We start from the raw sequence: 13,363 nt of genomic DNA on the forward strand, positions 1-13,363 counted from the left end.
AGCGCATTGGACAGCTCCGCCGCCTCCTCGTGCCTCCCCTTGCGCGCTATTGAGTCGGAAGCGAAAGTAGAGAAGCAGCCTTCTCCTCGTCATTGGGTAACAACTATGAATTTCTCCATTCGCGGGCGGCCATAGGGTAATTCGTAATGGGGCAAAGTCAAGAAAAAGTTCCCGCCAACTGCAAGCGGCCGAGGTCGTCTCTCTTTCTTCCCGCGTCGGATCAGCTCGCGTTTTTCTGTGCCAAGTTTGGATTTGCCTAACACTTGTACGGAAGCGCGAGACGCAGATGCGCTCTGTTGCTGGTGTTGAGTGGCTGCCTTCTTTCAGGGCTCCCTGTTGGTTGCCTGTTTGTGTCTCGCAGAAGAAGGCGGCCTTTCGATTTTCACACCGTTCTCCCAACAGCATTTTCGTGAATCTACTGGGTTGGATGAAAAATGCAGAGAGCCGAAGTGAAAAAAACGAAGCCTTAATAAAACTCAATTCTCCATTCTTGGGGGGGGGGGGCATGGAAGGAAATAGGGACTAGGAAGAGCCAAAAGCTGGATTTTGGTTGTCAACGTGGCAAACGTCGGAAAGTTAAACCCAGATCAAAGGAAAACTGCACTTTTCAGAAAAACTGTCTTAGTGGCCCTTTTGGGGCACTCCTGGGATCTGATGAACATTTAACTTGTAATAGAATGCTTAAAAATAGTATATGTCACATTTAAGAGTTTTAGCTGATGCTAAATTTAAATAATATACCTTGTGTGTTTAATCCTAGACCTATTTGTGGCCAAAAAATTTATCAAATTTAAGGGGATTTCTAAAAATCAGAAATCTGGTGACATCTTTTCCAATTAGCATATTATTAAAAACATGGATTTATACAGCAGTATAAGTGTAAAAAATAAAATCTTTGGGAAATATTTTTCTGTTGGAAAAGGTATTATTAGACTCCTGATATTTTTGCCATCGTAGACTAACATGGAGGACTTCTGAAGATACCTCTACATTGGCTGGATAATTAAATACCTATAAAAAACTGCTCTGTCCAGTGTGCCACACTTCTATTGCTTCGTCTGATTTTAAAAAGTTAAGTGGGACCAAGGCCAGTTGGTCGATCAAGAAATCCCAGATCTAGACTGGGAAGTTGAAACATTCTGGAAGGAGAAACAATGCCAAACTATTTCTGTAGGTTCCCAAGAAAATTACATGAATGTAGCCATTAAGTCTCCAAAAATAAAGCCCAACTTGAAAGTGCCTTTACTCTTTTTAGGGTGGAACGATATAAACAGATGTTTGATGGGACTTTGTATAATCAGAGTCTAATTTTAGTCAATAGTTCTCCATTCCTCATAAGATTAAACACTTGATTTTATCTGAGTTCAGAGGGAACAGATTTTGGTAATATTTAACTGTCTGAGGTTGTTTCTCTGGTCAATAACATTTAAATTGTAAACTAGCCTTTTCTGCCTGATTCTCTCCTCATTCTTAGAACTGTAGTTGCGCACAAACATAGCTCTACTAATAAGGGATCGTTAATTAGTCCAATCATGTTGTAACAACACCTACCTTATTCTATAGAATTGATTGTGTTTTTCTATGGTCTTTGAGTTTAGTATTAGCATTAGATTCTCCCATGCTATGCAACATATTGGGCAGCAAGGGATTTCCAGTATTTTCAATTTTGGGTGAGTACTTCAGTATCTTCCCATGTGATGTTTGAAATCTTTAAGTCATCAATGAACATTCTTTCCCATGTATTTCGAGGGTATCTTCTTGATCATTTGATACGGGGGGGAGGGTTTCAAATCATTGCCATCTTGGGAATTCGATTGTTCTCCATACGGATTATATGACCTGCAAGTGTCAAGCACTGGGAAAATCAGAAGATTCAGGCAATTCAAATGAGTATATTTATTGCAAGCTTAAGCTCTCTACAAGAATCTGACCAACTAACAGTAAAGGGAAATGAGGCGATAGGAAAAGCATTCAAGGTGAGCTGGCTTTAGATCTCTTGCAGGCGCGCAGGGATTCATGACCTATGACGCTTTTGACCTCTCCCAAAGGCTCAGTCTAGTCATCTCCTACAGCACATTAGAGTCTTTTTTTTAAATAATTTTTTATTTTTCCAAACTCTCCCCCATACATATATCGTGATATTTATCAGATGTTAACATACGTTCTTTTTACATTCATATATAAGATACTTTCACATTAGAATCTCCTGTGTGTAACAAAGTTATGTAATTTGCAGGAGAAACTGTTTTGGAGCACTTCTTTGTTAATAAAGTGCTCAATATAGTGAATCTTATTAATATTCGCTGATGCCTTTCAGATCCCACTGACATAAATGGCTGTCAGGATCACTATAGAATTGAGCAAATGGAATTTGAGTTTCGGTGATAAAGATGATGAGGACCAGATTTTATTCATTCTCTGGAAAACACCTGTTCCTTTTCCAATGCGGCACTTGAAGTCTGTCTTTGCATCTCCATTTTATGCTATTACAGTATCCAAATAGGTGAACTTTCTACATCTTGAAGTTACTGTGATCCAAGTGTGATTCCTCGTGTCTGTGCAATGGAGCTTCCATGCATGATTTTCGATTTCTTGGCACTTATCCCAAGACCAATTCTGGTTGCTTCTTCATCTAAGGCAGTTGTCACTTGTAATTTTGTCTTGTCTTGCTCAAGAATGGCAATATCATCTTTTGAGTTGCTGCAACTATATATAGATTATATTTATAAATTTTAATTTTTAGAAGATATAAAAATAGGGCCATGTATGCTTTGGGAAAAAAAGTGGCAGCTGGAAGAAATGTGTTAACATTAATGAGAAACATCATTTTTTCATCTCAGACAAAAGCTGGAAAAAATGCAGGCTGTACTAAATGAATAACATTTAGCATCCTCTAAGGACCTCATGATAGAGCCAGCTCCACAGCCTCTATCTTGGGTATGCATCCATAAGATTTTTTCCCCTTTCAGTTTGTGTAAGAAAAGGAAACAAAATGCTGTAGCCAGTGAGATATTTTATATCACTTTCCACAATTTGGAACTTTTCAGATGTATTGGCATTATGATAATTCCAGTTAATATTGTCAAGGAATTTTGGGAGACACATTGTAGTTCCAACACACATGGAGGATGCCAGGTTGAGAAAAGCTGCCTTAAGTTTGGTATATTTCCAAATCTCTCAGAGCCACATTCTCATTTGAAGTACTATAGTCCATCAGGTTTATATAGAGGCATCAGTCTGTACGAGCTTATTCTTGTGAAGAATTCTGCCCATCTTCTATTAATAGTTTGCAAAAGAACTGAACTGGGTTGGGTATGGACATGACAGAGATGAGAAAGATTGGAAGGAGGTTTACTCCCTACCTGCTGTAATTACTGTACATGATTTGTTTATTAACTGGTAAGACAGGCTAATCAAGAGAGAATAGGGATCATTTCACATTCTTGAATAAGTTAGGTATGGATGAAGAACTTTAAGCATCCACATATTATATCTGGTCAGTAACAATCTGGGAAAATTACTTACAGTACACAATCTAGTGTTGGGTTGGTCATTAAATCCCTAAAAGATTTGCAATCTGACTGTCCAAGGAACTGCCTCTCTCATAAATACTGACCTTAAGATATGGTGGGAGACTATTTTGAAGATACCCCACTGTCTGAAGCTTGTCATCCTGTGCATAAGAGAGAGGCTATACCTGTGTTGCTCACAAACTATGGAATATGCTTTCTTGAAAGTTGGGTTTGGCTCCAGAACTTTCAAGTTTTAAATAGCTGTAAAGTTGTAGCTCTTTAATTAAACAATCAGTTGTTATATTGTTTTTAGTACATTCATCAGCTCAGTCAGAAGCACTGAATGAATGAACAACTATTGGATTTGAGCTACAAATATCTACGTGGCCAGTACATGTGATTATCTGGAGTTTTGCAACCCAGATATAATAGCTCTGATTTTAGTATCAATATTATTCAGTTTTTAAATTTTTATTGTGCTTTTTTTAAAAAGCAAAACTCTTAAACACCTTGATGCTTCTTTGAGCACAAAGCATGGGTATAAATAAATAAATCTCATAGCAATGGCTTTGGGGGCCATTGGGTGAAAGACAAAAATGAATTTCAAATGGCAAGGTAACTTTATATGCTCACTTTTTATAGTAAGCTTTAGGGCCTTATTTGACTTCAGATGTGGTATTTGGTTGTATGTGTAGATTTCTCATATGGGTAGATGATTACAGGACTTATTTTTGGCTATCTACTTTATTACACATGCATTAGTACAAATTGTATTTGCCACGCTAAATAGGCACATACTGGTATTAATACATGGTCTACTTTTGCTCTAGCAATCATAAAGAACTCAGTTAGTGATGCTGGGATCACTTCTAACATGCTGCAATGTGGACTTTATACTTTCACTGGGTTGTATCCAGCTCAGACACAATCATCCTGGGCCAATCTGAATCTGGCTCCTATCAATATCAGTACTGAATAATTCATTGTTTTTCCGCCATTAAATTTCAGTATAAAAATCAAATAAACATGAAAATTCTTGGTAAGACTGTGGATTTTCTGATAATTTCTAATGAGATAAATTTTGTAATGTTGTGATTGTGTAAGCTAACAGAGCTCACTAAATTATGTTAACATTTCATATGTAGTGTTCTGAGTTTTATTTCTCAAAGAGAAGAATCTTGGGATAATATCAAGAAATTATTTTGGGATGTTTTCTACTGTCTTACAGGGAAAAAATGGGTGTTGTTTACATATAGTTTGTATTTTCAGGGATGTACAGCATGTTTGCCAGAATATGTAGTGGTAGATTTGGAAGGGAGGGGGCTGGTCCAGGAATATTTCTCAATGACCTGTGAAATTATCTGAGAAATCATTAAAGGATGAAGATTGAACATTTGACTCAATCATTTGCAAAAATGTTTTACAGTTCAGGTCTGGATGACACTTTTAAGGGAAATATTTGGTTTTTGGAATGAGTGCCAGATTAAAATTCATGTAGAGACCTTGTATGCTACCTAGTCATCAAGGAGGTGTTCCAACATGTGAAAAGGAATTCATTTATGAGATGTATTAGAGCTACAATTAGTAACACATATGGTGGGAGCTTTTATACTCAGAACAGCTGTCTTCCCTGAGGGACTGTTTTCATCAGTAGAGAGTTGCAATGTACACTTTCAATAATTGGACTGCTCTGTTTCAGTTAAACAAATTATAAACATTATAAGACTTGGTGCCAATAAAATAGGAGGCCCAATCTAGGATGCTGAGAAAGTCCAAATATTTATATTAAGAATAATTCTATAATGCATTAGCAAGTTATGAAGTTTCTTTTAATTCCTTTCGAAAAGGAGAAGTTCCTTCCCCTAACCCAGTAGTTGCCTGAAAAAAATTTCCTGTTGAAAATCCATAGTAGTAACATATGGGAAAGAAAATGCAAAGCGAATATGGTTCATTAAAAGTAGAGCCAATGACCACAGCCGAATGAAGAGCCAGTGAGTAGACCAGCTCTTCATAATTCCTCTCCAGACAAGGAAATGACCTGAGAATATTCCATACAGTGGTTCCTGGTGAGCAGACCACAAGACAGCAGTCTCTGGCAGGTTTGGGACTCTGGGAGAGAAGGAATTATCATCTTGCTCAAACCACAATAGGTGACTTCAAAAGAACCCTGGATTTGGACACTTCCTTTTAAAATCCGTTTTGGAAATGGCCTTTTAACTGCTTTTCAGATATTTAGAACCTTTAGATCAGGGGTTCTCAACCTTGGCAACTTTAAGACTTGTGGACTTCAACTCCCAGAAGTCCTCAGCCAGCAAAGCTTTCTGGGAGTTGAAGTCCACAAGTCTTAAAGTTGCCAAGGTTGAGAACCCCTGCTTTAGATCAACAAATCTGAAAACACCAGATGGGCTTCCTTCAATCCAGTTTCAAATACAAGTTTAAGGATTTAATTTTTTCATGGCATAAACAGCAAAAGGTTAATAAGAGCTTTGATTCTGAAAAGTTATAAACAAACCAGGGGTCCAGATGGATTTGAAACAAGAATGTGCAATTATTTATAAGAATCCTTCTAATGGGAAACTGCTTTTGTTTTGAATTCTTAAAAACAATGATAGGATAACTCTTTGAAGGTTGGACACTAGCGCGAACTAGAAGGAAGTTAAGATTATAACTAAAGGAGAACACTTAAATTTGATTGGTATTGAATGCAAAAAGGAGCAAAACATTTTAGCAGTGGACATATTAAAGGATAATTTTGAACAAATGGACCCAGAAGTTAATTTTAAAGTATCTGCCTGTATAGATACAGTGTTTAGATGTCGTGAAAGAGGTACATGTTTTACTGGACAAGACTGAGACTAATCTGAAAGTGGATTTTAAAATGATAGGCAAAAAGAATGATATGGGAAATAATGGTATATTTCACATACAGAAGAAACTGGCAATTTCTTAATAATTAAAAGTATATATACATAACAAACAAAGAGTGACCTGGATAATTTTCCTATTTGGATTTACAAAGAAGTTTGTTAAAACTTTAAAGAATTTTGGGGGAAAAAATGAAAAGAAATCGAGATTTAGGACATTTTTTGAAGAGACTAAAGACCAAGATTGTTAAAAGTAAAAGGAAGGAATATAAATTCAATTTGCTGTATTTGATTAAGGTTAAAATAAATATTTTGTTATGCAAAAGGGTATCATGCAGAGATTCAAGATCTGTTTCCTCTGTTGTACTTGAGTACAGGTATCAGAATAATAATCTTTAATTGTAGGAAGATGAATTTCAATTTAATGCAAGAATAATACTAACAGCAATTTGACAGTTAACCAATTACTAAAGAAGAGACTTCCCCTTCACTGAGTATATTTGAACAGAGACTAGACAGCTACCTATCAAGAACCATTTTCATTTGAATATATCAGCAGGAGCTTGCATAGTTTAAATGGCTCCTTCCAATGCTATCATATCTCTAGGAAGGTAATTAGAACTTTAAGGTGCTTATCATGCCCATATTGGTATCATATCCATTTGTTTTTCTTTAATCTGTCTAACTCAAAAACTGCAGGCTAGATGAATACAGCATCTAGTAAAAGAACCTTCAAATTCACTGGGTTGTCCTTGAGATTAAAAAAAAAAAGACTTAAATGCATCTGAGCATAAGGGTTTGTTTTCAGATGTTCTCAAGATGTAACTTAATATTCACACATGCTTTTCTTTCTAGAGCAAATTTAGAATAAAGACCAAATAACATCTCTTTATTTTAAATTGTAAACTGCAATGTTTACCTTGAATTTAGAGGATTTTCATCTCTCTTGTAAGAGGTTTTTATCTTTATTGTAAATTTATAGTGTATTTTTGTTACACATTATGCCAGTAGAGAAGAATTAATTTAATTCCACTATCCCAAAGGTGCTGTTCCCAAAAGGCAACTGGACTTTTTTGGTTTTTTTCTTTGAAAATATAGTGCTTCTCATCCAAGAACTTCTTGAGTTCTGAATTGAAAAAAAAAATGAAAAAACAAACAAACAAACAAGAAAGTCCAATTGTCTTTTGGAAAAAACAATTTTGGGACAACCATAATCTGGATGATTGAGAATCTCCATGGATATAATTCCATCATCATATTATTGACTTAGCAACAAGCATCTCTTAAACATCTTTCCTCCAAGCAAATAAAATTATTCTAACTGTAAATATATTTCAAAAAATCTGCTATTTTAATTTGTTCAAATTAATTTTTGATTTGTTCATTAGAAAATAACTGAGATTTAGGATCTTGCAAGATGACTGCTTTGTTGCAGGAGGAAAGTTCATTTGTTATTCATTATACAATATTTGGTTTAATGTTATTGTGCAAGATTCAAATATTTTTACTCCAAAGTATTGCAGAAAAGAACTACGTTCACATGTTAAAGTTCATAATATTTTCCACATTTTAAAAAATAGGACTGGTGTCATTTAATGCTCTTATTTGTAATTGAATTGCTATAGAATATACTGCAAAAATTATGGTCATTAGATGGTAGCGTTTTGAGCACTTTTAAAGAAGCATTTTTAAAAAAATTGAGACATTTATTTTTTAAAAAAAGCTATTATCACAATAGAAAGGCCAGTATGCAGCCATTTAAAAATGTAAAAATAACAAAAATGAACATAAAAATAATTATCCCTGCTCAAAAGCACTGCATTATCATTTTGTGAATTGTTTTCTTTATAAAATTAGTGTACGCTGCCTTTCCCTAGAATTTTTTTTATAAAAAAAAAAACTGCAAAAAGTATTGAAGTATGGCTATTTCCTCCTATAGCCAGCTTACAATATCACCCCCATTACATAAGAAAGAGGTTAGTATGCTTGAAGTGTTTACAGGATTTAAGCTTTTTTAAAAAACAAAAACAAAAACAAGATTTCCCTGGTTGCGCTGCACTTCCAGACAGTGGAATCTTTTGTTGTTAGTTGCTAGCAGGTGATATACTGTAGGAAGAGGAAACTTCCTTTTCTCTTTAAAACTTCTCATTTGCATCTGACATATATGATAAAATTCCTCTTACTGCTTCATGTATGCTACAATTTAATTCATTCTGTAAGTTTGGTTTGCCATGTGGACTGAGATGGTGTATCAAATTAATTCCTCTTCTTTTAAAGTATTAAGATCTATTGCAAAAAAGTCTGAAACATGCTTTTGTCAAACAGAAAAATGTGATGTATAGTTGATTTCTGTTTCAAAATTCAGGCCAAGTATCATTTTTTAAATAGTGGATTTACACAATATACTAAACTATTATTTATTCTAGTTTGGCATGTTTGGTGAACCTAGTTACTGCAACAGCAAAACATGAAAAATATTCCTTGAGAATACTCTATGTATTAATTTATCTGTAGCAATATTTAAGATGACAGGCATAACAAAAATGTTGCTACTTGTAGTATTAGGGATTTAACAAAGCCTTTTAAATTTTTGCAGAGCTAGTATAAGATCCCCCAGCAAGTACCTTCCCATTCATAGAATAATAGTGCCACCATGTGGTAGACATTTAACATGGAAATATCACAAGGCTCTATGCAGCAAAAAGAAACATTTCGTTCTGTTAAATTGTTTCCCAGCCTGTATTCCGATGAATCACAATGTACTCAAGGAGACAGACTTGGTTAATAGGAGGAGATATTTTTTTTTTGGGAAGAGAGCAATGAATTATCCAGCAGAACCCAGAAAGTCATTTTTTGAAATATCTAGCCCCAAATTTTCTTTATTGAATTGGGCTTGCTCTCCAGCTAGCTGATAGTGTGAAAATGACATCCAAGTGCAAAATTAGACACAATACCAGTCCCTTAGTCATCATTCACCTATGGAAGCTGTGCACTCCTACCCTGTACATAATTGGTACCTATAGTGTTTAGAAACCATGAACGGAGCCTGAAGAATAGCTTATGTAACAAAGCTACTCCTGCCGTGAAACTGAACTCACTGAAGTTCAGTGTCAGTGTTGTGTACCGCTGATCTTTATTCCTGAATATCCAAACATTTATACAGATATCCAGAGATGAAAAACCTTATACATGTACAATTCACAAAGATGAATTGATATATGGTTGGAGTGGGAGCATTATGAACCCCGATAAATTTAAACCAAAGAAGAAAACAAACCTCAGCTAACGTTATTTCTTTAAATTAACACACAGAAACCAGAATCACTGTAGCATTTTAACAGCATTCATGTCATACTTAGCATGGTTAAGATTAAGTTATAAACATGCCCTCTCCCTGGAAGTTGTCCATCCTATGAAGAGCATGTAGCTAATAAGCTGACCATCTTTCACATAGCTTATTTTTATTTATTGAAATTCAGAGGCAGCCCAAGTCCAAACAACCCTGGACGTTTTACAATTAAAACTAAAAGGAATTATAAAATTGAACAAAAGAGAAGCAGGCATATTGCCAAACAGACAGTACAATATAATAAAGGCAACTGATTGGTTCAATATCTATCGTACTTCCAAGTCTTGGAGAACACTCTAAACTTGACATCTAAATGAAGAGTTTGGTACACTATAGAAGCCAGAGGAAAAAACATGGCTTAGTTCTCTATTTTCTTCTAGACCAGGGGTGTCAAACTCACCATGTCCTATGACATTTCACGATGTGTAGAGACTTTTTTCCCCTTGCAAGAGCTGGGGTGGGCGTGGCTTCCGCGTGACGCATCCGGCATGTGGGCCGGCAGTTTGACACCTCTGTTCTAGACAGAGGAAAAATAAAGGACCCACATTCAGATAATATTCTTAACTAGACTAAATGATTGCTAGGTGATTCATTGACCATATCATTGCAAGGGGCATCAGTAATGAGTTGTGTTACAGTAACTTTAAAAAAAAGATTAATAATGGAGGTTCTATTCAGAAAATGTAAGGTTACACCTATTAGAGTGAGCCGTTTTTCATTAGCTATTGGTACTTCCAATATAAACAATACATACATTAAATGCATGATTTCAATTCAATTAAAAATTCAGTTTCAATTTTCCATTATTACTTCCTGCAGTTTGACTATTTTTACATTTAAGATGACCTGTAGCTAATGACTGACTTTTAATTAACAATGATCTTGAAGTGGAAATTCAGTTATTTGTAAACATTAGATATCAGTAAATATTCAAAATCACAAATGTTTACTCTTTTATCCAGAACAGAGCAGAAAGCCATAAATCACAATATTGTATGCTCCCTCCTCTCCCCAAAAATCAGAAGCCTTATTCCCTGTTGTATTACACACTTATTTTTCAGAGAACAAAATTCTGAATCTTTCCTTTTTTACTAAGGAAATTGAACTGTCACTTTGCATGGAACTGTGTGTTTCAAAGTATATGCACATAATTGGACATTATTAAATATCAATACAAATTTGGTCAGAACCAATGAGTTGCAACTGAACAAACAATATAAGCAAATATTTCAATTGATGCATCTGAAAAGGGCATTTCATTTATGCCAGTTTCAAGCCTGCATATGGAGGCCATGAACTTGGAAAGTTATTTAGAATGTGGTGTAACCAGGTGACTAGGAGCCACTTTTGGTCAGCTATGAGCATTTCATTCATGAGAAACACGGTCCAAAGCCACATAAAAACTCTTTTTATCATCCAAGCAGTGCCAGCCAATAGGACCAATTTCACAGTCTGCGCAGATCAGGAACTTTACATTTCCAACATCCTTGGTGAAACCAACATTTTCAAAAGAAAACATGTCCTCAACTAGCCAATGGTCCTGCAAAACATCCCCTTCTAGGTCACTGTTTGTCACCAAAGCGGTCTTCTTCTTCATAGCAGGAAGAAACAGCTGTCAAATAACAAAAGCAGCTTGTTATTGATGAGCCAATGTAGGAGAGAGAAGAGAACATTGGAGTTAGATGGGGAGGCTTGGTTTAAGTTTCTACTTAATCACATCATTTACAGTGTGCCTTTAGCGCAAATAAACCCATATTTCTGCATTACTGAGAGTGAGAAATGAGGAGACCCCAAAGCCAGCTAGTCTGGGATACAATTACAAGCAGCCACATAATTGGCATAGTGGAGAGGGAGCTCCAGAATGGTGTCAAATACAAAACTGGCAAGATAAGGTATTCAGTTGCTGCTAAGATTCCTCTGGTCTGGATCCTTGATTTAATTTCAGGCACATTTCACTACCATGACAAAGTACCTCATGCATGTCACTCAGCTATACATTGGAAGGCCAAGGAGGGAAGGGATGTCTTTTCATTAGGGACCTAATCAAAATAATTTTCCATCCTCAGAAAGTTTAGCTTTGTTTAAATCTATCTGTCGATCAAGGAATTGGCAACTCCGATTTCATCTGAGGCTGGAAGTTACACGGGGGAGGAGAGCCTCTTGACTGGCGACCACCACCGACTACAGCACAGCGGCGGGCCGAATACGCCCTACCTCTCTGCGGGTGAAGGTTGCAGCTCCGGGCAAAAGGACGCGGGAGCCGCAGCGCTGGCAAAGAACGGCTTTGCGGTTCCGCCCACTTGCGCACACGAGCTCCTCCGGTCCCAGCTCAGCCGCCTCCATCGCCGAACTGGGCGCCGCCATACTTACGCAAGCGCAATAGAGCAAGGGAGGAGTGTCTTCACGGCGGCGTTCCTCGACTTCAGCAACTTTAAACTGTGGACTTCAACTCTCCACCCAACTATGGCATTCTGGGAGTTGAAGTTCACAAGCTTAATGACGCTGACGTCAGGAAATGTTGCTCTACCCGGATAGGCGGGATCTGGTTACCCTCCTGTCCACCGCATTTCTGAAAGTGGGAGCGGCTACTGAAACCGGGAAAAGTGTGTGGGGGGGGAGCTTTCCAGTTGCCTCTGCTGTGCTTGCTGCTGGAGTCCTGTCTACATCAGATTTCAAGTAAACAGTCAAGGATCACAACGTAGCATCTGACCCAGGAAGAAATTAAAAAGTAAAACCAGGTATTTAGACTCAAGATACCGGCTAGTTTGATTCAATTCCGAAAATGACAGGGCTTCGACTTGAAAACCCTACTTTACCTTGTGACTACAGCTATACGTAGGTTTAGTATCTATTAGGAGACCATGGTAGCTCATAGATATAGTAAAAAGCGTGCCCAAACATTTCGGCATCGGTTATTTATTAGTTCACTTCAGCATAAACGGTAATTTTCCATAATTTCCCATGAAAATGCCGCCTTCGCTTCGGAAAGAGCAAGCTACAACTACTGATCCTGACGTCCGGGTGATCGCAGAAAACCGTTCCTTATGCCAATTCAATATGGTTTTACATACCGAAGGAGTGCTAAACATCTTCAAAACAAACGGCTTTAATTCTTAGTATTTTTATCAATGTGCGAATGGACTCACTGCATCACTATTATGCTGTAGTTTTCTCTTTTGCCCTTTCAATATTATCATGAAGAGTATTGTCATGTCTCATAAAAGGCTCCAAAATTTTACTGTAATTACCAAAAGCAAATTAATAAACTATGCACCCAATTTGAGAGCTCATATAATATAAACACGAAATTATGCAGATAACTAATAAAATCCAGGAATTCTATAAATCAGGGGTCCCCAACCCCCAGTCCATGGACCAGTAACGGGCTGCAGCTTGCCAGCAACTGGGTCCGCACAAACAAGCAAAGCCCTATCTGTGAGATGCAGGCAGCACACAAAACCACACACCCTCTGGTCTGCGGAAAAACTTCTCTCCATGGAACAGGTCCCTGCTGCCCAAAAGGTTGGGGACCTCTGGCTTACATAGTAGCTGTCTTAATCTTTTCATGAGGCAGTCTGAAAACAATTATATGAAATTAGTTATTTTCTAGTTGTAAAAACCTGTACTTCAACAACATT

The 13,363-nt window shown here is 36.8% G+C and overlaps 1 protein-coding gene across 1 annotated transcript; it reads right to left on the reverse strand.

Moving 5' to 3' along the window:
- Window positions 1-9,820: 9,820 nt before the first annotated feature.
- RABIF (RAB interacting factor) lies at window positions 9,821-12,126 on the reverse strand. The gene is made up of 2 exons (XM_039319088.1): window positions 11,940-12,126; window positions 9,821-11,337 (listed from the first exon to the last, which is right to left on the reverse strand). Exons 1-2 carry the CDS (start codon window positions 12,087-12,089, stop codon window positions 11,092-11,094), a joined length of 396 nt encoding a protein of 131 aa, XP_039175022.1. The 5' UTR covers window positions 12,090-12,126; the 3' UTR covers window positions 9,821-11,091.
- Between the last annotated feature and the right edge of the window lie 1,237 nt (window positions 12,127-13,363).

The sequence above is a fragment of the Crotalus tigris genome, unplaced genomic scaffold (assembly GCF_016545835.1).
Source record: "Crotalus tigris isolate CLP2741 ecotype Arizona unplaced genomic scaffold, ASM1654583v1 scf7180000022411.5474196:2289641, whole genome shotgun sequence".
In the NCBI taxonomy this organism is placed as follows: domain Eukaryota; kingdom Metazoa; phylum Chordata; class Lepidosauria; order Squamata; family Viperidae; genus Crotalus; species Crotalus tigris.

Bases quoted from the DNA above. Each gene is read 5' to 3' on its own strand.
- RABIF (XM_039319088.1), bottom strand. From the start codon at position 12,089: ATGGCGGCGCCCAGTTCGGCGATGGAGGCGGCTGAGCTGGGACCGGAG. The intron at 11,338-11,939 runs GTAGGGCGTATT...GTTATTTGACAG, and splicing joins CAACCTTCACCCGCAGAGAG to CTGTTTCTTCCTGCTATGAA.